At 44.2% G+C, this 25,953-nt stretch overlaps 1 protein-coding gene across 1 annotated transcript in view; it reads right to left on the bottom strand.

Annotated features, from left to right (window-relative positions):
• Window positions 1-25,953, bottom strand: part of SPIDR (scaffold protein involved in DNA repair) — a 1,142,289-nt gene that overhangs the window by 133,994 nt on the left and 982,342 nt on the right. The window contains exon 11 of the mRNA XM_082258691.1: window positions 13,443-13,604. Coding sequence (XP_082114817.1) covers window positions 13,443-13,604 — 162 coding nt within the window. The remainder of the gene's footprint in view (window positions 1-13,442; window positions 13,605-25,953) is intronic.

The following is a 25,953-nucleotide window of genomic DNA, read 5'->3' as shown; positions in this document are numbered from 1 at the left end:
AAAAGAAGAGAAACCTGAGATTTGATGATCTGACCGGGGAGATTAAAATACTCGAGGAAGCCAATAAACTAAATCCAACTGCTGATAGAGCAGGTAAGCTCCTTAAACTTCGCAATGAATATGATAAATCTATCAGGTATTATAAAGCTAACACTTACGCCCTAAGCAATAAACCTGGAGCCTATTTGGCCAAGCGTTTGAAACAGAAAAGAGTCTGCAACAAAATACCCTTTTTGACCTGCCCTTTCACAGGACAGAAGACCCATGACCCCGTACAAATAACGGAAATCTTCCGAAACTTTTATTTGGCCCTATACAACCTTAACAAGGACGACAGTATTGCACAACCCTCGCCTGCCCAAATGAATGACTTCTTACACAATCTCTCTTTACCATCCCTGACCCCTGAACAACAACTACATTTATCCCGACCCTTCTCAACCAACGAAATTACACACGTAATTAAGGGATTAGCCTGCGCTTAAGATTCGGGAATTGACAGCTTCACTAATGACTATTATAAAATCTTTAACAACATCCTTACGCCCTATCTCACACCAATTTTTAATGCAGTCCTAGCGGGTGCCCAATTCCCAAAGGAGATGCTCCAAGCGGTAATTATAACGCTGCCCAAACCTGACAAAGATCCATCCAAACCGTGTAATTATAGATCAATATCACTTTTAAACTCGGATTTGAAAATTTTTGAAAAAGCCCTGGCCCTGAGACTACTGGACCTCCTGCTGTCTCAAATTCACTCAGACCAAGTGGGATTTGTAAAAGGCCGCCAAGCACCAGATGCCACTTGCCGCGTGCTTCACCTACTTAGGCACATAGAGTTACACAAAATCCCAGCATTATTCCTCACATTGGATGCAGAAAAAGCTTTTGACCGAGTGCACTGGGGGTTCCTTTGAGCGGTGCTGCAAAAATTTGGGTTCCAGGGTCCCATATTATCAGGGATAATGGCGCTTTATTTGCAGCCGTCATCGAGGATATGTGACTCTGGGACCCTTTCATCCTTGTTCGACATCACCAATGGCACCAGGCAGGGATGCCCATTATCACCACTTATATTTTGCCTTGGTGATGGAGCCCCTAGCGCAATCGGTCAGAACCTCACCTCAGGTCTCTGGCATCCAAGTAGGTCCCATAGAAAAAAGGATCAGTCTATTCGCGGACGATGTCTTGATCACCATGTCGCACATACACAAATCCATACTGGCAGTTAAAACTCTCCTAAATGCGTTCGGGCAGGTCTCCTATTATAAAGTGAATGAAACAAAATACCAAATATTGGCACTGAATATCACTCCACACATAACACATAACATCAAGGCCTCTGTGGCCTACATATGGGCATCCCAATATATTAAATATCTAGGTATCCTCATACCCCCTCTATACAACAAACTACATTCCCTGAATTATAAAACTTTTCTGGATAATCTCCCCAAGGAACTGGCTGGCTTGATGGTCACGATTGGCAAAATAGCCGCTTTCAAGATGATGACCCTCCCCAAATTCCTCTATCTCTTCCGCACTATCCCCATCCCTATCCCGTACTCCTTTTTCTCCAAATCTCAAATACTACTCACATCATTCCTACGGTCAGGGAAAAAACCAAGAACAGCAATCTCTATTCTATTCAAACATACATCCACGGGCGGTCTTTCTGTCCCGAACCTCTACTACTACTACCTGGCCTCCTTGCTGGACCAAGCCAAGGCTTGGTGGCTCCCCGAATCTAACAAACTCAGGGTACGGTTAGAGGCTGTCACACTCTCACCCTCTTTGCCAACAAAATGTCCTGTTGGCTACCTTAAATGGGCAAACCCCTCTTAACTTGCCCTTCCCAGGCATTCAAGCCACAATTCAAGCTCTCAGTAAATCTTCTATTAGGCAGCAAAGCAGTAATCCACTCCAAAGTATACCACTTTCACTGCAATACATCCAGGTATTCGTACCCCACCTGAACCTCTCCACCTGGGAAAGGTCAGGAATTGGACACTTAAAATACATCATGGTACAGAAGAAACTTATGGCCTTCTCTGAGATCCAAAGGATCTATAATATCCCTTCCAATGACTTCTATTAATATATTCAAATCCACCACCCAATTTCAACACCTCCTTGGCACATACAGTGTCATTGTCTCTTCCCATATTTCAATTCTATCACAACGAACACACGTGTAATAAGGGCATTTCTCTATTTTACAAAATGACCAGCGGCGTATATGATTTTCAAAAGACACCTACCATCACTAAGTGGGAAAGGGAACTAAGCGTCACTTCCCCTCTTAAATCCTGGCGGAAGGCTATCAACTACACATACAAAGTGACGCTGTGTTCTGATCACTGGCAGCTATACCATAAAGTTCTACATAGATGGTATCTTACCCCATATAGACTTTCCAAAATGTATCCAGCATTGTCTGCTATGTGCTGGAGACAATGTGGAGAGCTGGGGGTCATTAATAAATATTATGTGGTATTCCTCGTCCATTGTCTCCTATTGGAACCAGGTCTTTAAGCTGATTTCGACTTTCACTCAGTCACCACTTACTTCCAATCTGGCCCTTGCCCTCTTACATTTGAATATAGAGGACATTCCCCTTCCCATTAGACCACTCACCATTCACATCCTATTGTCGGCCAAATTGAATATTACTTAGAACTGGAAACAACTACAAGCCCCCAATGTCTCCGATGTGATATCCGACATGAATCACATATGCACTATGGAACGACTACACGTATATAAAAACAACAACCACAACAAATATCTTTCTGCGTGGACCCCCTGGCTTTCTCGCACCATACATCCGAGTCCATGAAATCCATGAAATCCTGTTATGAGGTACAGGTACACCTTCAGACCTTGACACATTTCATCTATATCCACCTATCTAATAGTCTCTGGACCGGGCATTCCCTTTTCCCCTCCGCAATGTTCAGTAAATGCTTTAGTTTACGTTTGGAACCTAGCTGTATCACAATACTGGTGACTCCATGAGTAGGGCAATCTTCTGTAGAAGATGCTGGTACGTAGGCCTCTCCACTCAGTATCCTACCTGTCAAGTCCCTCTAGCCAATTTGAGAGACTAGTAGGGGGCTTGCTATCCTGTTCTAAGTGGACCCGGCCTTAGAACCTTCCACAACAGGTCTTCTTATCTCCATCCCTAGGCTACTTGTTACTGCATTGTTTTACGGTTTTGTATGTATTGTGATCTTGTACTGGCATTACTTCATACTTCTGAATGTCGGTTATTATTTGTTCTTTAAAACCCAACAAAAATATTGAACCAGAATGTTGAAACATGCACGGAACACAGCTTTCACCATGTTCTGGTGTGAACTGACCCTAACATCAGGCTGTTTGTAGTATTTCGTTGTTCAGTGCTGAAGTAAAAAAAAATAAGATTGTGCAGGGAAAATTGGAAGCAATCATATGATGACTCTACATATGAGGAGATGTAGTAATTACATATAAGGTTTGCTTGTTATCAGAGCACAAAATGATCAGAAGGGGGAGATCCTAGAGCCTAACATATAAGTTGGTTGTTAGCAGAAAAAGGGCTCATTCACACTGGTACTGTTAAACCTGTGTTTACAGAACATTTAGAAACACATTTTAATGTATATAATGGATTTTCAATGCTGCCTTTCACACTATGCATTTACCTGCATATAGGTGGAGCCAGTTTAGCTGCTTGTAGAGAAAAGAGAAATCAGTGTGTCAGGATCCGAGTAGACACTCTAAATGTGGCTAGATGCATTTAAACACATCTAAACCTGCCTTAAAACATCTAAATGTTGAAAAAAAGGATCTGGAAAATCTAGAAAGCATAAAAATTATTATGTGTCTAATATGAGCTCATCTTTCACTTAACTGACCCATATATTAATTTTAAAGATCAAAGAAAAACCTAAACCTGATCTATCATTTGCAATGCTCATTGCCAGCTGACTGTTGCATGAAAAGCTCTATTTTGGAATGTCTATAGTGGCATTAAATGAGAAAACATTCCACATTATCTGTTTCAATGACACTTGAGCCAACAATATAAGAGACTCCTCCCTCTTGCAGTTTGCTGCATTCACAACGGGTGACAAACAATTTGCTGTAGATAACAATCTCTCTCCTGATGCACCCCTGGATTCTAGCATTGCCTGATTTGGACTAGCTAGCCAAAATTCAAAGACTCAAGGCTACAAATCACAGCAGCTACAAAAATTGCTACAAAAAATAGCTTGAGCCTGTCATTTCAGCAGCTTTTAAAGTGTACGCAGAAACAGAACCCTTTATTATTACTTTTGGATAAAACTGGGAAGGCTTAGGACCTCTATCAGGTTTTTCTTGCTGCTGGTGTCACGCTGGTAAGAGGGGAATGATCAGAGACTCCTCTAGGGAGATATATGACAGAAAGCAGGGTAGATAGCAACCGATCATTCCCCAAACTCAGGTCAATCCGTGAGAGGCATCCCCTACTAGGGACGGCCCAGGAGTATGTCCTAAGTTGGGGATTAAGGACCCGCCAGAGATCGTGCCATCCGAATTCAGCAATTAAAGGAAGGGAGGGAGGAGACGGGGCTAAAGAATCCCCATGTCTATCCAGTCCCGCGTCAGCTACGAGGTTAAAATCCCTCAAGCAACTCGGTTATTCTGTCGCTGATCCATGGGGACCAAACTGGTTTTATGCCGGGCAAGGGGACAGACATCAACATACGTCGCCTTTATACCCACGTTTCTCATGCAGTGTTGTCGGATTCGGGTGGGGTCATGGCCTCTCTGGACGCAGAGAAGGCCTTCGACTCTGTCGAGTGGGGTTATCTTTGGGAAGTCCTACGTCGCTTTGGCATTGGCCCCAAATTTATCTCCTGGGTGAGACTGATCTATGCAGCTCCGCGCGCTAGGGTTCGCACTAATAGTTCCCTCTCCCCTCCATTTTCACTACATAGGGGGACTAGACAGGGCTGTCCACTGTCCCCGGGTCTCTTTGCCCTGGCGATGGAGCCCCTGGCTATCCTCTTGCGGTCCACCCCCACTTTGGGGGGGCTGCAGGTGGGCCCCCTATTTGAACGGATTTCACTGTACGCTGATGATGCCCTTCTCTACCTCCCTGATGCGGCGGGATCCCTGACTTTGGCGTTGCAGATTTTTGAGCTGTTTGGCTCATTCTCTGGGATACGCATTAACTGGGACAAATCCCTACTATTTTCCTCGTCGGCGGTTCCCCCTCCCTCCTCCCCCGATCTGCCTCTACAGTGGGTTACGAAATTTCGCTACTTGGGTATCGAAATACAGCGGGATGTTGCCAAATACTTGGATGACAATGTCACTCCTATTTTGCAGCAAATGCAGCTCCGCTGCCAGACTTGGCGGTCGTTGCCTTTGACCCCGGTGGGAAGGATTAATTTACTTAAAATTATTTTTCTCCCTAAATTTCTTTATGCCTTCCGTAACACCCCGGTGCCTATTCCGTGCGCCTTTTTCCGACAGCTGGATAAAGTGGTGATAGAGTTAGTTTGGGCGGGGGCTGTCCCTAGGGTTGCGAAGACTACCCTGCAACTCCCGTTGTCCCTGGGTGGGCTGGCATTACCCAACTTTCGCTATTATTACTGGGCGGCGGTGTTGGTCACGGTGCGGTGGTGGTTCGCACAGCCCCGGGACAACCCGGCGGTGAGTCTGGAGGCGGCGATCATGGGCTCTTATACTGCTCTTGGTCACTTGGTATACCGTGGCCCTGGGGTGCACCAACAGCTGACTGTCCCTATGCGGACAACAGTCAGGGTTTGGGGGCAGATGTCGGTTGTGGTCGGTGACCCCGACACTGTCTCCCCGCATACCCCGCTTTGGGGTAACCCCAGGCTACGGCACCTCCAGTCCATCCCGGACCCGGGTCTGTGGCACCGGTTCGGGATTTTTCGACTACAACAGGTGATGCCTGAGGGTGTGATTCTCCCGTTCCCGACGCTTCGGTCTTCCTATGCTCTCCCCTCCTCTATGCTGTTTCGCTACCTCCAGCTGAAGCATGCCTTGCAGACCCAATACTCGCGGGCTGTCACGTTGGCCCCTAATATGGTGGAGCGGTTCCTGTCAACAAGATGCGCTGACTGTATCCTGTCTTCTGTGTACCTCAGAATCACTTGTAAGGTGGACGGGGCAAGCCCCCGACTCTACGCCCTTTGGAAAGAGGACATCCCGTCCCTTGACGAGGAGGCCTGGGAGGAGGGGCTGGGTGGGTATATCTCTGGGATGATTTCGGCCAGGGATCGCTTCATTCAGCTTAAATTTCTCCATAGGGCCTATTATACCCCTCAGCGAGTGGCCAAGATATACCCTGGTAGTTCGGATGTATGCCCCCGGGGCTGTGGGCAAATTGGTACCTTCTTCCACATGGTGTGGTCCTGCCCTGTTGCTCAGCGGTTTTGGCGGGAGGTGGTTGGTGAGCTTGAGGGTTTGGGGATTCTTGGCATGGTCCTTGATCCCAGAGTCTCATTACTGGGTTTTTGTGATTTGGTCTCTCACAAGAGGCACACGCAGCTCTTTATATTTTATCTTATGTTCTATGCCCGGAAAACTATATTATTACTTTGGAAATCGGCTGACCCTCCACTACTGTCGAGGTGGCGGACCCTGGTTGACTCTGTATTGCCGCTCTATAAACTCACCTACATGAGCAGGGGTTGTCCTCAGAAATTTGACAAGGTGTGGGGTTTGTGGGTGGCTAGGGGAGGGCTGGGATAGACCCTTCCCCTCCTGCGCTCTCTCCTCTGTCTGTTCTCTCTTGACCTCCTCTCTTCTGCTTTGCTGTGCTTGACTCCCTTGGGGGTCCATTTCCTCCCCCCCTTTTTCTCCTCCTCCCCCCCCTTCCCCTTCTCTTTCTGGATTTGCGGTCCCTTTACTGGGTGGTGTCATCCTTCACTTGCTGTCCCTATGGCTGGCGTAGCTTCTGGCTGCTGATCCCACTGGGGTGACTGACCCCGGCTGGGGGGGTGTGGCTGCTTGGGTGGGGAGGTGATGGGAATCCTCCCAATTATATTGTGCCTTTATTGCAGGTGTGGGAGATCTTCTGTTACTGTGTGCGTATGTTGTACCTTGCCCTTTTACTTGCCTATAATTTTGTCCACTGTGAACACAGCTCTGTATTTTTTTGTTTGTAACTTGCTTTTGAAATTAATAAAAACGTTTCTGTTAAAAAAAAAAAAAAAAAATACCTCAAGCAAAGGACATACACTTCAGGAAACAGCGCAGCAAAATTAATGGCTTCCTTAATAACATGCAGATTAGCCGGCGGGGGAATTATAGATACCCAAAATAACAAAGGGGAGGGCATGCAACTGGGCACGAATAAACACAAATCAACCATGGGGGTCCATCTTGAGGCGGACACATTCCCAAGGGACCGACCGGTGTACCAACACAGAGACCCCCCATAGAGTAAGTAGACCTAGGCCATCTTTATGTATAGCAACAATTCTTTTTTTTTCAGATCCTCAGGGAGTTCTTTGCCATGAGCTGCCATGTTGAACTTCCAGTGACCAGTATGAGAGAGTGAGAGCTATAACACCAAATTTAAAACACTTGCTCCCTATTTACACCTGAGACTTTGTAACACTAACAAGTCACATGACGTCAGAGAGGGGAAATGGCTAATAGGGCCCAATTTAGACATTTTGACTTAGGGGTGTACTCACTTTTGTTGCCAGCGGTTTAGACATTAATGGCTGTGTGTTGAGTTATTTTGAGGGGACAGCAAATTGTCACTGTTATACAAGCTGTACACTCACTACTTTACATTGTAGCAAAGTGTAATTTCTTCAGTGTTGTCACATGAAAAGATAGGGATGTACTCACTTTTGTGAGTTACTTTATATATATATATATATATATATATATATATATATGCATATACACACACAGTATATATTTATTTGGTATATAGGAAGCTGGAGTTACATGAAATTCTTGCCTTTTCCTGTAAGACATGAGCTTCCCTCTGGTTACTGAAGCCACCATCAAATTAAAGGACCAATAGGAAGGCATTCAGGATGGCAAGGGCAAAGCCAACCTGTACTTTTAGGGCTTGTTCACACATTTGTTGATTATGAAGAATGAAGCAATGTTCATTAAAGCAGTAAAATAAATGTGTTGCACTAAATCATAAAGGTGCACATGGAAAACAATCAAAATAATCAATATATAGATTGTGCAACAAAAGTCCGTGTGGTTTAAATAAGTGACAAAAATGATAGATAAGTCCTTTCGGAAAAAGCATATACAGAATCCCCGTGTATATACAATACTGTGATCTCTAGATTCAAAACTTCTCCAAAACTGTGACAAAACTTCTCCGTGACTGTGACAAATCCACCACCACCAGAAGTTGCAAGCCTCTCACCTTACTATCTGACCCAGGTGCCACCCAGGGTCAGAAACAGCAGTCCCCTAACAGGGGTAATCAAATACCAGCAAAAAGGTGTATGCAGGAGAGTCCAGGATCAGACAGCTCATCCATCCATATCACAAGGCCATAAGTAGAAGGGGAACAAAGCAAAGAAAATCTAGAGCTCTCTGTATAAACTATTCAAGCAGAAGTTTATTAAGAATACAGGGTACTCACAAAACGCTATAGTATAAGAGCTTGATAAACAGCAATGTTTCCATGGAAGGGTGTGACGTCTGAAGCACGGCTCTGCCCCCCTGTACGCGTTACGTCAGCGCTCAGGGCTATTGACTTCTTATGTGTGACCCCTTGCTGAAGTCAATAGCCCTGAGCGCTGACGTAGCGCGTACAGGGGGGTGGAGCCGTGCTGCGGACGTCACACCCTTCCATGGAAACATTGCTGTTTATCAAGCTCTTATACTATAGCGTTTTGTGAGTACACTGTATTCTTAATAAACTTCTGCCTAAATAGTTTATACAGAGAGCACTAGATTTTCTTTGCTTTGTTCCCCTTCTACTTATGGCCTTGTGATATGGATGGATGAGCTGTCTGATCCTGGACTCTCCTGCATACACCTTTTTGCTGGTATTTGATTACCCCTGTTAGGGGACTGCTGTTTTTGACCCTGGGTGGCACCTGGGTCAGATATTAAGGTGAGAGGATTGCACTTCTGGTGGTGGTGGATTTTTCACAGTCACGGAGAAGTTTTGTCACAGTTTTGAATCTAGAGATCACAGTATTGTATATACACGGGGATTCTGTATATGCTTTTTCCGAAACGACTTATCTATCATTTTTGTCACTAATTTAAACCTCACAGACTTTTGTTGCACAATCTATATATTGATTATTTTGATTGTTTTCCATGTGCACCTTTATGATTTAGCGCAACACATTTATTTTACTTAGTTATCTGTTAGTGTATTGGGATCACAATTAGTGTTTAGTGCAGCTGATCCCATTTTTATGCACTTTTTGTTACTGCGCTGATAATTTTTCACATTTTGGAATGTTCATTAACGCTCCTTAGCATTCATGATGCCTTTGTGAAGCATTGAAAAAGCCTCAGTAATGCTTGGTAAATGCCCATGTTTTTCTAGGGGGTGTGTATAAAGGGGAAGTGATATAGAGGAAATTATCTGCTTTGAGGCGTGTTTAGGTTGTGGTGTATTAGTAGGCATTTTTGTGAATTCTTTGCCAGATGGATTCATATACTTTGATCTCTTTGACACTTGGCCTGGTCCCGCTTAGCTTTGCTGAAGCAAAAAGCTTTGCCACTGCCAATAATGTTCAATGCCTCTACTCTTGCTTGGCTAGGTCATTATTGCTGGTTGTCTTAATGTTTCTGCCTGCACACAGAAGCAAATGGTGTTACCACATGGCTGCTCTGTACAAACCAGAAGTGTCTGGAGGTCCTTTGTTCTAGTTTTCTATTATTTCCCAGTCCACTGTCAGCTAAAACTTTATAAATGCTTCACTAACACACCATAAATGTTATAGATGTGGATACGGTGCAGTTATGGCGCGTTTCTACTGAAAATAATGTAGGTAGCTGAGAATGCCTCATAAATGTGGCATGCTGCTTATTTTTTAATATGACACATTCTAACGCTACTGTTCCTGTGCGTACTGCATTGTGTAGTGCCCATTGCAATATTCATGGCAGGCTTCGAAAGATGATTATGAGGCTTTATAAATGTTGCTTAAACACAAGGTACGGAAGCACATGTGAATGAGAAAAAAATTATTGAGGATTTATTACAATTTCAACTGCATATATCTTTGGAACAAAGTGTTTTGGCAGTCAGTTCTCGCTGCAATTTGCTTATGTGTTTTTTTATTCTGCTTAGTTTGAAGAGCACATATCTACACCAAGCTTACTTTTACTCACTGGCCGAGTGATCTTCTTTTATACCTGGGATGTGATCACTAATACAATAGCTACTGAGTACATTGTGTTTCCTCAAATTGTGCTTTATGAAAGATTTTTTTTTTATCAATAAAGCTATATAAAATGCCCTATGTTCCTCAAGTTTCTTGCCACGGGTGAGAAGTCTCACATCTCACATAATATTACAAATGCTGCACTGTTTACTTCTACCCAGTCAGAGAGGTCTGGAGCATGCCAAGCAGAAGGGAAAAGCATTAAGCAGTCTGTAGGTCATTATGTTCTGTCAGACTGTGGTGCTATTCCAGTTCTGACACCATGACAAGAGATTTCCTCATACTCTGTGACAGTATGTAAATTAGCCACGTGCAGTGTACCCTGTGAGGCACTCTGGCTCCTTCCACATCAAACATGCTAAGAAGCTTTCACTTTACCTCACCGTAAAAACAAGATGTTTTTACTAAACAAAAGGGTAGTACTCTTAGTACTTTTGTTCTTTTTTTTATTCCCAAGATTGTTAATAATTCAGAGTACATAATATATTTTACACCCCTTAACTTTATTGAGTATTTAAAGGTAATGAACACAAGGTAATGTAAACATTGATCCTTAAGTACATTAGTCTTGACTTGATAGGGTTTATCATAGTAAAATGTAACTTTAAACCTCAGGTTTTTTTTAAATTATTTTTATAGCTAGTCAACATATAAAAACAAGTTAGGGGAAAATTAATTTACTTTACCACAGTTTATTTACTTTGTCTATTTATAGCATTTTAACATTCAACCACCACCACTAGCCCTGTAAAGCTGCTTTTTTGCTTTCAAGGATATCTATTGTTACAGGGCCACAGCTAAAACAATGTTTTATAACGCTTCAAAAAGTAGACAAAATCACATATAAAAGTTAATCTACAGCTGAAACTTTTTTTGAGTTTTGAATAGAATTATTAAACCCATTGCCAGGTTTTTATTGCTGTCTGTGAACCAGTTTGGGACATTCGCTCTCTCCATTTGTCTTGTTTACCATTGTCACCGGGACACAAAGTGATGGTAAATCCACAATTTTAAAGCTGCCAACACCAGAACAGAGGCAGAGAAAGACATCTAAGGTCTCAATAGGGACCCCACCTGTCCCAGCGCCCAACTATCTAAGAGCGTTTTTTTTATCTTTAGGACAGCAAGTAAAGGGAAATTTCCCCAAAGGAACACTAAAATGAAAAAAAAAAAACAAACAGGAAAAAAAACAAAAAAAAACCCCCAAAACAAAATAAAACAAAAGATGGATAACAGCTGTTAGCAGTCTCTGCTCTATCCAGAAGTAAAGACAAAGTTTAAGGTTTGTGTATATGTGCATTAACTGTAAAGAATGTCAGAGCCTTCTGCATAAATATCTGCTTGGTTAGAGAAAAAAAAATCATTGAATAAATGAGTGTGTTTATTCTCACTGGATTGCGTGTATTAAGACAATCAACCGTTAATTAGACAGTTCTACTGTGGATTTAATCCAAGAAATGTTTTAAAGGTTCTCCTTGAGCTGAAAAGGAATTTTGAGCTGTCAGGAAATTTTGAACTTGAACAGAAGCCAGTGTAATTTCTCTAGCAGAAGGCATTCGACTATTATTAAGGTAATGCCTTATCAGTGCCAAAAAAGCTGCACAGAGCAATGAGAGAACCAGGGGGGCTAAAACAGCCATTGCAAGTTGGGTAAAATATAAGATTTCCATGTTCCCTCCTGTCTGAAAGCAGTTTCCCCATTGCAATTAAGGCCAGTTTTTATTTTTATTTTTTTTCATTCTCTAGCTGATGTTTTTTTTTTCTCTGTAGATTTATCTTCTTGAATAAAGTGGCAAACCAACCAAAAGTAGATCACCACATAATTTATGTTTCCCAAAACTTCTAGTGGCAAGTTCCTAAGTTTAGAAAACTGCAACTGTGGTATTGAGGGGCCCCCCACAACCATAGATTTTTGTTTATAAATGAGCAGATGCACAAGAGAAGTGGATATTCAGTAAATGGGAATATGGCTTTTGTAGCTGAAAGAGAAGGACATTTAAATGGGCAGATACTGAGCCAGGGATTTTATTAGAGGGAGTTTGTGACAGTGGGTTCTTTAAGGGGTATACAAAAATACAGTGCACAAGGGGCCAGCGTTTAGCTTTGCATGGAGGGCACAGGCACACCCATCCAGCCTAACTGTTGGCAGCCTGTCAAACTCTTTGAGAGTCTGACAACCGATGCAGCTGGACGGGGCTGGGTGGAGCCCCTAGTGGTATGTACATTTAGGGCAGTATGCAGTCAGGGACATATTGCGGGGACACAAAGCAGTCTGCTTTTTTGGCATTAGTCTCTGGGTGCATATGATCCCAACAGAAATACTGAGTGCACTGCCCAGCCATGTCCTGCCACAGCAGATGGAGCCTCATGCACCGGGGCGAAGTTTACTATAAAAACTAGTTTTAGTCTGTACAGTCTATATAAATTTCAGAAACCAAAAAGCTCTTGCTTAAAATACATTGATAATACCAATTACACTGCAAACACAAGTGCTATAAAAATATTTAGAAAAACCTCATTAGATATTGTCCATTCTTCTGAGCACTGCAACACCAGTTGTGGCAGCTGATGGGCTGAAGGTGTAGGTGGCAAAAATTCTGTATACTAAAAATAGTTTGGGCTCCGTTACCCAGTTTAATATAACGTTCAACAAAGTATTTACAGTGCAGGGTTCAGGAGTATAGTAAAACATAGCGTACAGTGTTCACAAGCATAATGTACAAAATAGCATAAACCATGCATGGACCATGAGTAAAATGTACAAGATAGCGTAAAGAGTGTAGAGGTCAGGAGTATCTTGTATAATATAGTGAATGCAGAGAAAGGGGTCACAAGTATAACATACAACATTAGCATATGCCATGCAGGGGTCAGAGCAGGGTTTAGGAGTATAATGTACAACATAGTAAATGCGGTGAAGGGGTCGGGAGTATAACATACAACATAGTGACCACAGTGCAGATGTCAGGAATATGCATATAGTAACAGGTTGGTCTTGAATACATATGATAAAATAATATTTAATACAACAGGTAAAATGCCTACCTTCCCCTTGTTGTTCTTTGCAAAATCTTCAGTCCAGAGAAGCAACAAGATTTTCCTTCCAACATTTGGCAATATTTTTCTGTATCTTCTGTAGCAGTGCCTGTTAACTGTACTTGAAGTTCACTAAATATCCCATAAGCATCTTGGATAAGAAGACATATACTGAAAAACAAAACAGAAAGCATGTCATTGACCATTATAGAAAACAGACTGAAGTCCTAAGATCAGTCCAACTATTAGCAAAAAATGATCAATTAACACCAGAGGCATTCATAAAAAGCAGACAAAATCTAGTATATGTTTTTACATTTGAGAAAGGTATTATCTTATGAAGAATAACTTTTCCCATTTAAGTGATTATTTGCTGCTTTATAAATATACCAAGTCTAAAAATAGCAAAAAAATATATTTATATATTAAACACTGTACATTACCTTTAAATTACATATTTTGGGCCCTTTCTGCAGGGTAGAATAAAGGGTGGAGATGATCAAGTGCACTAATTCACAACACATCAGATTCAATATTCTATAGTTATAGTGAACAATGAAACGGTCAGTAGCCTACTCCTTAGGGTTGGCGCAATAGCAAATGGTCAGAGCTCAAGATTTTGGTTGTTTCCTTCAATGGACATTAAAAAAAGCAATATTTTTGTACTTAACCATAAAATCTTTTTCTTGGAAGTCTGTAGTCCACAAAGAGTCAATATGCAGGTTTAGCAGACAGGTCTTTGCATCCTTGAGGGCTCTAAAAAATCCAAGGCCTAAATCATCAGGCTGATCCTCCAAATGCAGGGTGATGCACACTGCATCAAAAAAGTTTGAAATAACTCTATCTGTGTCAGCTGTAGAAAACTGCAAGGACCCTAAAAAGCTTCTGCCATAATGAGGGTTTTAGGGTGACTAAATCACTGTAGGCAGGCAGTAAAACGGAACCGGAGATCCACTTGGTGCTTCAAAAGCAGAAGCTTCAGTGAGATGGTCCTTTCACTAGGCTGAATAGCTGTAAGGAGCCCAGAGCACAGCACTTCACCTAGCAGATTACAACAGCATTCATTACCTTAGCTTGAACCCTGATCTGAAAAAAGATGACAAAGGCAGAAAATTTTAAAAATAGGGCCTAACTGTGAGGTAGCTCCCAATGCTTTACCAGCTATACACACTATGGCCTGTCTTACAGTGTCTTCACCTTGGAGAGGGGGAGGGGGGGCACCTTATTCAGTGCAACAATATAGCCTTCTTGGCATAATACAGTTTGAACAACAAGCTTTTAAAAAAACTTCCAGCAAGCTTTTGCAAAGCATTGGCAAGCTTCGAGCAGCTTTCTCAGAGCCTTTGAAGCACCCTTCAGCTACTGCATGGAAAGGTTATACAGTGAGGAAAATAATCATTTGATCCTCTGCAGATTTTGAAAGTTTGCCCAGAAAGAAATGAAGGGTCTATACTGTTATCATAGGTGTATTTTTTTTTTTTAATTCTTTTTATTAATTTCGTAACAAGAAAATACAAACAACGCAAAAAAAAATGTAACAAACAGTCAACACCTTAATACACAAGGTGAGGTTATGCATTCAAACACAGTGTAAAACCAGCCCAACGCCAATTCCCCCCCCCCCCCACACCCCAGGCAACTCGACCAACAGTCCAGATCAATGAGGCCCAGGGACGACTGAACCCAAGCAGTACTCCACATCCAGCCGTTCCAGCACCAAGTAGAAATTCAGTTCACAAATAACACCATAACTCAACTAGAGAATTAGAGATAAGACAGTCAGTGGCTGAAATAAACTGAGCTAAAAACAAGCAGATGGTACATAATGGCTACAATATTATAATCATCTCACCGTTTCCGAGGATTCCACCCATGCCCTCCGCACCTTTTCACATTTTTTGGGGCATCCCCTGGATATATAGGTTGCTTTATATAAGGGCAGGACAGCATTTACCAACCCCTTCCAAAACAGCAGGGGGGGGGGGCACCTTCTTCCAGTGCAACAATATAGCCTTCTTGACATAGAACAGGATAGGCAGTAGCGTCCTTTGAGCCACTGAAGGGACCACCTACTCCACCAGTCTCAAAAGACAGACACTCGGGGTCAACGGAACCGGCGTCATCAGCACCCTCTCAAGACAGGAGGCAACCTCCGACCAGTACCGCTGAACCGAAGCACAGTCCCAGAACACATGGGTCGCATCCGCCGGAGAGGCTGAACATCACCAGCACTCCGAGGAGGCAGTCGGGTAAATCTTGGCCAGACGAGCAGGGGTATTATACGCCCTATGTAGGAATTTAAATTGAATAAGCTTGTCTTTGGCCGCTATTAAATGTTTAAAGGGTTCGACCCACATGTCATCCCAGTCCTCACCCTGAAGATCAGGAATCTCAACAGTCCAGCGTTCCCTACATTTAACAATACACGGGGGGGTCAGTCTAAACAGGTCCCTGTATACAGTGGATAATGTTTTAAGGAGGTCAGGGTTAGTTAGCATTAGCTCCAGATCCGATGGTACTGGCTCACAGGAGAATGGCGCAAAAAATACAGCACCACTGTGAGGAATTTCATTTTTAGCAAGGCAACACGGCCCATCAGGGAGAGCGGGAGCCTCCTCCACACCTGCACCAGCTGCTGTGGTCTAGGCATGAGCGGGAGGAGGTTCAGGATATAATAGTCTTGCGGGCGCCTAGTCACTCGAACCCCCAGGTAAGTAAATGTCTCAACCCTACACAAGGGGGGATCATCGTACAAGATCGAAGCCTGTACCCCTCTCAGGGGAAGTATCAATGATTTCCTCCAATTCACCCTGAGCCCCGAATAGGTACCAAAGTCGTCCAAAATTTGTAGAACAGCCCGTAATGAAGGACCGGAATCCCTAAGGGATAAAAGCATGTCGTCAGCATATAGTGCTACACATTCTTTAATGGAGCCCACCCAGATGGCCTCGAAACCACTGGAGGAGCGTAGAGCAGTAGCGACTGGTTCAATAGTAAGAGCGAACAAGAAGGGGGAAAGAGGGCAGCCCCGCCTAGTTCCTCTTCCCACCCTAAAATATACAGAGGTCGCCAAACACAACCGAATGGCCGTACGAGGAGAAGAATAGAGTAATTTAACCCAGGTCCTAAATGTGGGGCCGAAACCCATCATCTCCAGGACCGTGCGCATATATGCCCAATCGACTGAGTTGAAGGCCTTTTCCATGTCAATAGAGACCACTACTCGTTGCGGGTGGTCAGTATCAGGGAGCTGGAGCTGAGTAAAGAGGCGCCTAATGTTGGTATCCACCGATTTCCCGTGCATGAAACCCGTCTGGTCAGGGTCAACCAAGGTATGGATGACCCCCGCCTGCCGGGTCGCAAGGACCTTGGTTAGGTCCGCATTCAGGAGGGCTATGGGCCTGTAAGAGGAGCAGTCTAAGGGATCCTTGCCTGGCTTTTCCAGCAACACCATATAGGCACCAAGTATGGAAGGGGGGAGAACCCCCTCATCAAGACAGTGTTGAAATAACGCACTAAGGCGTGGGGCCAGCTGTTCAGAGAACGATTTATAAAAGTCAACAGGAAAGCCATCAGGACCTGGAGCTTTCTGCGTTGGAAAGGCCGCAATAGCACTCTCCACTTCCAATGGGGTGATCGGGGCGTCAAGGACATCTTGGCCGTCATCAGTCAGAGTAGGGAGGTTGAGTCCCCGGAGGAGCTGTTCCATAGTGTCGTAGTCATAGTCCGAGGCTGGGGCGTACAAGGTCTCAAAGTAACTTCTAAACTCCTCCAGTATGTCTTTGGGGTCAGTCAGCAAGTCACCCCCCGGACCCCTGGTGAGTGGGATATTGACCACCAGTCTGGCCAGGATTTTGCCATTTTTATCCTCTTGTGCAAAAGTTGATGCCCTTTTGTGGGAAGCCTCCGTGTGTGTGAGATCTGAGATGTGGAGCGAGAGATGGTGTCTTGCCTCCAGGAGTGAGACATAACTGGAGTCCGATGGCAACTCTGCATGTTCCTTCACCCTCTCCACCTCCTGCAAGGACATAATTTCACAATTATGGTCTTTCCTAGCTGACTTCATACCGGAGATACACTCCCCCCTGGCCACCGCCTTAAAGGCCTCCCAAACCACCACCGGTTCAGCAGAGTCATCATTGCTCACCCAATACATTTGAATCACTTGTCCCAGATGGGAGGCAACCTGCTCATGCTGAAGCCATCCTGGGGACAGCCTCCAGCCCCGCTCTCTAGCCCCCGTATGGAGGTGCACTGTCAAGAGAAGCGGGTTATGATCAGACACCCCTCCAGCCAGGTACTCAGCAGTGGATAAAAGGGATTGAAGGCGAGCATTACCAAATGCCAGGTCAATCCAGGCCGCAGAGCGGTGGGCGGTGGAAAGGTGGGAGTACTCCCTACCATCAGGATGCTTCCATCTCCAAAGCTCAACGAAACCCATGGCAGACACCCAGGCTATAAGGTCCAGCGAGGCCTGTCGGCTGGGGTTGGAAGTATCCAGGGCGCAGTCTAAAATGGCATTGAAGCCCCCCAATAACAGGATAGGTAGAGAGGTATAGGCAGAAAGCTTATCCATTAGATCATACAACAACGGGGGCCCCAAAAGGTGGAGGTACGTATATGGCCACCAAAAGCAATTTGAGGGAGTATAGATTCAGTACTAAAGCCACAAACCGTCAGAGATCACCTGGTGGATGGTACAAGGGATAGATTTACTGATCAGTACCGAGTCACCTCGGGCATAGGTGGAATATGTGGCATGGAATGCCTTCTGTATCCAGGGTTTTTTAAGGGCCAGTACCAAGTTACCATCCAGGTGAGTCTCCTGCAGGAGGAGCACATGCGGCTGTGATTGTTTTAAATATTGGAACACATTTGCTTGTTTATACTTGCTAGTAAGACCTTTCACATTCCATGAGAGAAACCGGAGTGTATCAGCCATGAGTCAATAAAAAATATAAAAAATAAACGGAGGTGTCTAGAATGTCCACAGAACCAGCATCTTAATTGAGAACTGAAACACAATATTTGCAGGGAGGCCTCAAAAAAGAACAGTATCAGAAATAAGAGTTGCCCAGAAAACTTTCCCAATGCCCTTGTACCAGCAACAACAAAAACATAAAAAACTGAAACAATCCAGTGGGTGCTGGGCTCAAGCCCGGAACTTCCCAACATCTGGAACAGTGGACGAGTGTCCAATGCGATCAAAGCTCGGCAGTCACTAGGTAGACGGTGCAGGGACTCCTGCGGAGCCCCCAGACATGGTAGGATATCCGAAGGGGCATATCAAGCAACATATGCCAGCGGTGCTATAATTAGGGGACACAGTGAAAAAAGCTCAACCCAGCCAGGAACTGGGCTAGTGTCAGGGAAACCAGGCTGGCAGGTAAATCATCAAGACTGGAAGAAAGTGCAGTGCCACCAAGACCAGGGGAAAGGAAGGATTCCGGAACAACATGTTAGCGTAGGCCATCCAGCCACTCCGAGACCTCCTAGGGGGACTCATAAAACTTTACTGAGCCATTGTACTGGATTCTGAGCCTGCTGGGGTACATCATGCTATATTTGATCTCTTTATCCCTGAGACCCTTTCGGACCTCCGTAAACGACCTACGCTTCCTCTGAGTCTCAGCCGAGAAGTCAGGAAAGAGCTTAATCCGGGTGTTTTCAAAATGCAAATTCTGGTGTTTCCTGGCTTCAGATAGGAGCATGTCACGGTCTCTATAGTTCAGGAATATGACCAGGAAAGGCCGCGGCGGGGCCCCGGGCGGCCTAGCTCCCATGGGGACGTGATGTGCGCGTTCCACGACATAGGTAGGGGGGAGGTCAGCTAGTGAGAGAAGTTGTTTGAAAAATTGCTCAGGAAAGATGGCCGGCCTAGACCCCTCCACCCCCTCAGGGAGTCCCACCACTCTTACATTATTGCACCTCTGTCAGTCCTCTGCATCATCTGCCCGGTGTTGCAGGGATTTGAACAGACTGTGTAATTCGGACAATTGACAGGCATGGGAATGAGTGCTATCCCCCACTTCAGAGATCCATTCTTCAGCTGTAGTGATGCAGCCCCGCATCTTATCGAGGTCATGGCGGATCAGTGTGCACTCAGAGGCTAGGTGATCAATCTTGACCATCAGCGCTGCCTTGCAGCTGTCTATGGCTGCCAGGATGGGGGCCGTAATGGCTAGCTGATCATGGTCCTGCAGCGAGGTAGAGCGTGGGATGGTGTCGGCGGCTTCTCTGGCAGGGATATGGCTCCATGTTCGCGCTCGCTCTCCAGGCACGCTACAGGGCTGATGACGGCTCCAAGATGGCGGAGGTGGAGCTTTGGCCTGGGCCGCGAGCAGAACGGGTCTGATGCTGGTCCGGCTGGGCTTTGCCATGAGATTTGGAAGCCGAGGTGGGCATCCCCAGGACGCTGAGAGGCTCCCCCACCTTAAGAGGTTACCCGTAAGTCAGGGAAAGCACCCCAAAAAGGAATAATGACAGGAGTGTCCAGGAGCTCCACCAAGTCACGTCTGGTCCTGATCACATCCGGTCACGCCCCATCATAGGTGTATTTTAAATGAAAGAGACAGAATATTAATCAAAAATTTTGAAAAAAAAAGACATGATACAAATGTTATAATTTGAGTTGCAGTTCAGTGAGTAAAATAAGTATTTGATCCCCTACCAATCAACAATAATTCTGGCCTCCACAGACTGGCTACAGTATGTGCTCATGTGGTACACAGATTAGTCCTGTCAATTTAAGAAGGTACCCCCCAATGACAACTTGTTATATGTATAAAAGACACCTGTCCACAGAATCTCTTTCCTCCATTCAAACCCAATGTGCTGTGAAAGGATATCAGGGACAAGATTGTAGACCTGCACACGGCTGGAATGGGCTTTAAGACCATCACCAAGAAGCTTGGTGAAGAGGAAACAACTGTTGGAGTGGTAAGAAATACAAAAAAAACATCAATCACCCTCAGTCTGGAACTCCATACAATATTTTGCATCATGGGGTAAGGATGAGGGTTTAGCCCAGAAATACACGGGAGGAGCTTTGTGAATGATCTTAACTTGACTCGCCGTGTTTGGAGGAAACAAAAATCTGGCTATTACCCTAAGAGCACCAACCCTACAGTCAAACAGGGAGATAGAAACATTATGCTTTGGGGCCCTTTCTCTGCTAAAGGTAGAGTCCAACTTCGCAGCATTGAGGGGCCAAAGGACAGGGCCATGTATTGTAAAATTGGATGACAACCTTCTTCCCTCAGGCAGAACACTGACGATGGGTTGTGGATGGGTCTTCCAGTATGACAATGACCCAAAACATACTGCCAAGGCAACAAAGGAGTGGCTCAAGAAAAAGCACATTAACCACTTCTGGACTGGAAGGATTTGCCCCCTTAATGACCAGGCCATTTTTTGCGATTCGGCACTGCATTATTTTAACTGACAACTACGCGGTCGTGCGGTGTTGTACCCAAATAAAATTGACATCCTTTTTTTCCCCACAAACAGGGCTTTCTTTTGGTAGTACTTGATCACCTCTGCAATTTTTTGATTATGTGCTATAAAAAAAAAATAGCGACAATTTAAAAAAACAAAACAAAAAAAAGCAGTATTTTTTCACTTTCTGCTATATAACATTCCCAATTAAAAAGAAAATTGAAAAATCAGATTTTTTCATCATTTTTGCCCAATTTGTATTTTGCCACATATTTTTGGTAAAAAGAAATCCCAATAAGTGTTTTTTGATTTGCGCAAAGGTTATCGCGTCTACAAACTAGGGGAAAGATTTATGTCATTTTTATTTATTTTTTTTACTAGTAATAGTGGCGATCTGCGATTTTTAGCGGGACTGCGACATTGCGGCGGACAGATCAGACCCCTAACTGACATTTTCGACACTTTTGGGGGGACCAGTGACATTACTAAAGTAATCAGTGCTAAAAATATGCACTTTTACTGTAATAATGACACTGGCAGGGAAGGGGCGATCAAAGGGTTAAATGTGTACATAGGGGGTGATTCTAACTGTGTGGGGACCAGACTTGGTGGATGGAAACAGGGCTCCTGTGTTACAAAATAACAGGAACACAGGACCTCCTGTTTCAATCAGTGACAGATGAGTGGTGTGCCTGCAGCGATCGCCGGGTTCCCGTTGCTTAGCTGCAGGGCTAGAGAGTTGGCGCGCGATCTCAACGCCGCGCACCCGAGATCTGCTCCCGCGTCGGTTTGCGCAGGAGAGCCAGCCTGTCACAGTATGTCTGCGGTGGCTGGTGTTTAAGTGGTTGTCATAGAGGGGCCTTGCCAGTCTCCAGGCCTTAATCCTATAGAAAATTTATGGAGAGAGCTGAAACTTCGAGTTGCCAATGACAGCCAAGAAACCTTAAGGATTTTAGAGACAATCTGTAAAGAATAGTGGACCAAAATCCCTCCTTTGATGTGTGCAAACCTGGTAAGCAAACCTGCAAGAAGCGTCGTACCTCTGTGCTTGCCAACAAGGGTCTCTCCACCAGGTACTAAGTCATGTTTTGCTTGGGGATCGTCTCTCCACCAGGTACTAAGTCATGTTTTGCTTGGGGATCAAAAAGTTATTTTAATCACTGAACTCACTCAACTCAGTTTATAACATTTGTATCATGTGTTTTTTGTAGGTTTTTGGTTGATATTTTGGCTCTATCATTTAAAATACACCTATGATAACAATTATAGACCCTTCATTTCTTTGTAAGTGGGCAAACTTACAAAATATGCAGAGGACCAAATAATTATTTTTCCCACTATATACAGATCCTAATGCAAGTGCAGATTGTCACTTTAAACAACCTGCTAGCAAGTTTAAGCAGGCTTTCAACGAGCTTCAAGTAGTGCTGAAGCCTGCTAGCAGCTTGTTTACCCACCTGACCTCTGAAAGATTTACACCCCTTTATGACCAGGCCATTTCTTACGGCACTGCGTCACTTTAACTGACAATTTTGCGGTCATGCAATGCTGTACCCCAAAAAAAAAATAAAAATTATACAATTTTTCTTTAAACAGATAGAGCTTTCTTTTGGTGGTATTTGATCACCCCTGTGTGTTTTTTTTCCCACTATAAACAAAAAAAGAGACAATTGAGAAAAAAAACACACAATATTTTTTTTTCTGCTTTACAATATATCCAATCAAAAAATTAAAAAAAAATACAATTTCTTCCTAAATTTAAATCAATATGTATTCTACTACATATTTTTGGTAAAAAAAAATCCCAATACGCATATATAGATTGGTGTGCGTAAAACTATGGTATTTATACTGAAATTTTATTTTTTAAACTAGTAATGGCCACAATCAGTGGCTTATAGCAGGACTGCCTTATTGAGGTGGATAGTCAGACACTAACTCATACTTTTTGGGAACCAGTGACACTAATACAGTGATCAGTGCTAAAAATATGCACTATCACTGTACTAATGACACTGACTTGGAAGGGGTTAAACCTCTAGGATGATAAAAGGGTTAATGGTGTGCTTAGCCAGTGTGTTATTGTACTATGTTTGCTGCTTTTACTCAGGTAGTGATGGAATTTATCCCTTCCCCCCTGTCAGAATGGAGATCTGCCTGGTTTATGTAGCACCCTCCTAAGTAGGTGCTAGGAAGAAGCATATGGGCGGCCCTGTCTGCATTTCAGGAGGGCCTGATTAACTTGTTAGGCTGTCGTGTTTCCCAGGGTGTCTGTTGGGTCTGGGGAGCCTCCCCACTATGTCCAATGAGGGCTCTCATTGGACAGTGGAGGAAACCTAGCCAATAGTACACCAGGGCTTGTATCCATCTCAGAGGGAAGAATCTGCAGCAAAGCATCCTGGGAGAGGATATAAGTCTGAGGGAAGCACATGATGCAGTGTCTTTGGTGGGAAGCAGAGTCCCAGGAGGAGGGTGACGGCTGTCTCTCCTCCTGTCAGCGCAAGTGAGAAAGTCCTGGGCGGTCGGCCTAGAGGACAAAGGTTGAGCTGGGCTGCAGAAAGGGATCCAGAGTGCTGTGGACCGAGTGGAGCTGCTGGGCAGAGGTTTCGAGGAAAACAGTATCATGAGTACTTGGGACTGCACAGGGGTCCGCCTAGGAGAGGGGACCACTCCGGAAGGTCAAGGGGATCCAGGAGCCAGCTAACCTGAGGAGAAGGATTAGAGAAAGGGGGTGCCAGTGTGAAGTCCTGAAGATAATAGAGAGAAAGGGGGTGCCGGTGTGGGCCCTGAAGTGTTTAGCAGCGCAGCAGCAGTACAAGTAGCTACCTCAGCAAGGGGTGCTTAGGGAGCTAACGGAAGGACTTTTTTAAGAGAGAAAACAGTCCAAAATCAGTATGCAGTTAGTAGGCAGCAAGCCAGCGTTAACCAGCCTCAACCGGCATTGACCGGCATCTAGTCAGTGTCAAGAAGCATTTCTAGTTGTCCCTAGAAAGGGATGCATAGTTGAGCCAGAGGAGTATCCGACTCATTCCCTTTTCCCGTCCAAGTTCTCAAATAAACCAAAAAAAAAAAAAACAAAGATAATGGACTGATCATTGCCTCAGCACTCACACTTAAACGAAGTATGCACAAGGGGTTTGTTGAACCCGGTGGCCCAGGGGGACCCATATCCAGCACAATGGCTGGGAATCCTGCTACATTTGGGGGCTCGTCTGGTATATCACCCTGGGTTACCAGGCTGGTTCTAGTTGTCCCTAGAAAGTTGTGCATAGTTGAGCCAGAGGAGTATCTCACTCATTCCCTTCTCCCATCCAAGTTCTCCAATAAACCAAAAAAACCCAAAGATACTGGACTGATCATTGTCTCAGCACTCACACTTAAAGGGAGCATGCACAAGGGTACTTTTGTTGCAACCGGTGGACCAGGGGGACCCATACCCAGCACAATGGCGTTGATAACGTTACAGGAAGTGACGAAACGCGTCAGTACATTGGAATGCACGGCATGACGCACCGCGCATTTGGAACGTAAGCCGGAACACTATGTTCGCTACTCTGCATGCCCGCGGTTGTTCGTCTTTTTTGGAGTTACTTTGATATGCTTTTACCCCTATGCGGGAAATAAATCTTTATAAACTTTCTACACTATCTTGGAGCATTTCCTTTTTTACATAAACCTGGCCCTATACCCCGAGGAGTGGAGAATAGGTGAGGAGGAATCCAAATATCACCCCCACTAGGAGTACACAGGGAACCCAGTACCTTCGGCCTGGCAGGCCCACAAGCGAGTGTGGTCTTAGTGCCATACAGCACATAAGACCCAATACCTCTGGTAAGTGATCCACCTTTACCACATTCACTGGGAAAGGAACCCTACGCCACGGAAAGTCATGAACTTTGGATGTTTTGAGCACAAAAGCACCTGCACTTTGATATAGTTTTAAAAAAGGCTTTTTCTTGTCACCTGATGGACTTCATAAATAACCCTGCACTATTTGCCAATTAATTATTAATATTATTGTCACTATAAACCTTGATGTTTTACTGCACTAGAATTTAGTAACTATTTATAATTTATATTTTATATTCATTTGTCACATTTAGGCCACCAGCAAGCGCTGTAGATAGTCCCCTCTGACTATTTTTTTGAATTTGCATTATTACCTGCATGACTTCAAAGCCATGAATTTATATCAATTGCTGGATTTTAGCAAGGACCACAATTTATGCTGGTTACGTTTCCATGTATTTTTTGTCAAGTAGCATGATCTTGCATTTTAGTAGCTAAACATCTGCTTCATTCATTATATATCATTTTGACAAATTCTGTAAACTTAGCATTTTATGGTTTCTGAAAATCTACTGCCCTCCTGTATGTAGATGGCATTAGCAACAGCACACGTTAGGTTATTAGAAGTGTGGGTAGCTTAATATGTGATCTCATTTTATCTGAAAGCCATGCTGTCCTGCTCCTGGAATTCCCTGTGTCTGGAATTTCCTAATCCACACTGCAGAGATAATCAACACTTGCATCTCCTTCACAAAAGGATAGTCAGAGGATATATGTAAACGTGTGCCGACTATCCTCTGACTGGTATTATTGACTCCGTCTACTCCTTTTTAGATTCCTGGTCTGTGTCTTTTCTGAGTATAACTGATTTTTCGGGTTATTCCCCTGACTTTGATTCTAAACTATCCAATTTTTCTCCCCCACAAATGCCATCTTCCTTGCCTAACTTCAGTTTTGAATTACTATGATGACGAATGAAAACAACAAAATATGCTATAAGCATTGGGATTGTTAGATTTGGCTTCTAGGTCTCTAGATGAAAAAACAGTTCATGGCCTTCACCAAAAGATGCCGCTATACAATGTTGTTACTACATTCAATTGAAATCAGGTGTGGATGTTCTCACTAATAAAAAGGAGGAAGTAAACAATGTCGGTACATCCTGACGAAGCGTACGTCAAGTATGCGAAACGCGTTGACGTAATCAGCGCGAACTGACCCTGCGTTCCACGCCAACAGCTTCCAGGATTACAGTCCCTACGGCAGTGAGCAGCCCCCAGTACCTAGCTATCGG

The sequence above is a fragment of the Pelophylax lessonae genome, assembly GCF_965119305.1.
Source record: "Pelophylax lessonae genome assembly, chromosome: 5".
In the NCBI taxonomy this organism is placed as follows: domain Eukaryota; kingdom Metazoa; phylum Chordata; class Amphibia; order Anura; family Ranidae; genus Pelophylax; species Pelophylax lessonae.
This window is presented reverse-complemented; position numbering and strand designations above follow the sequence as displayed.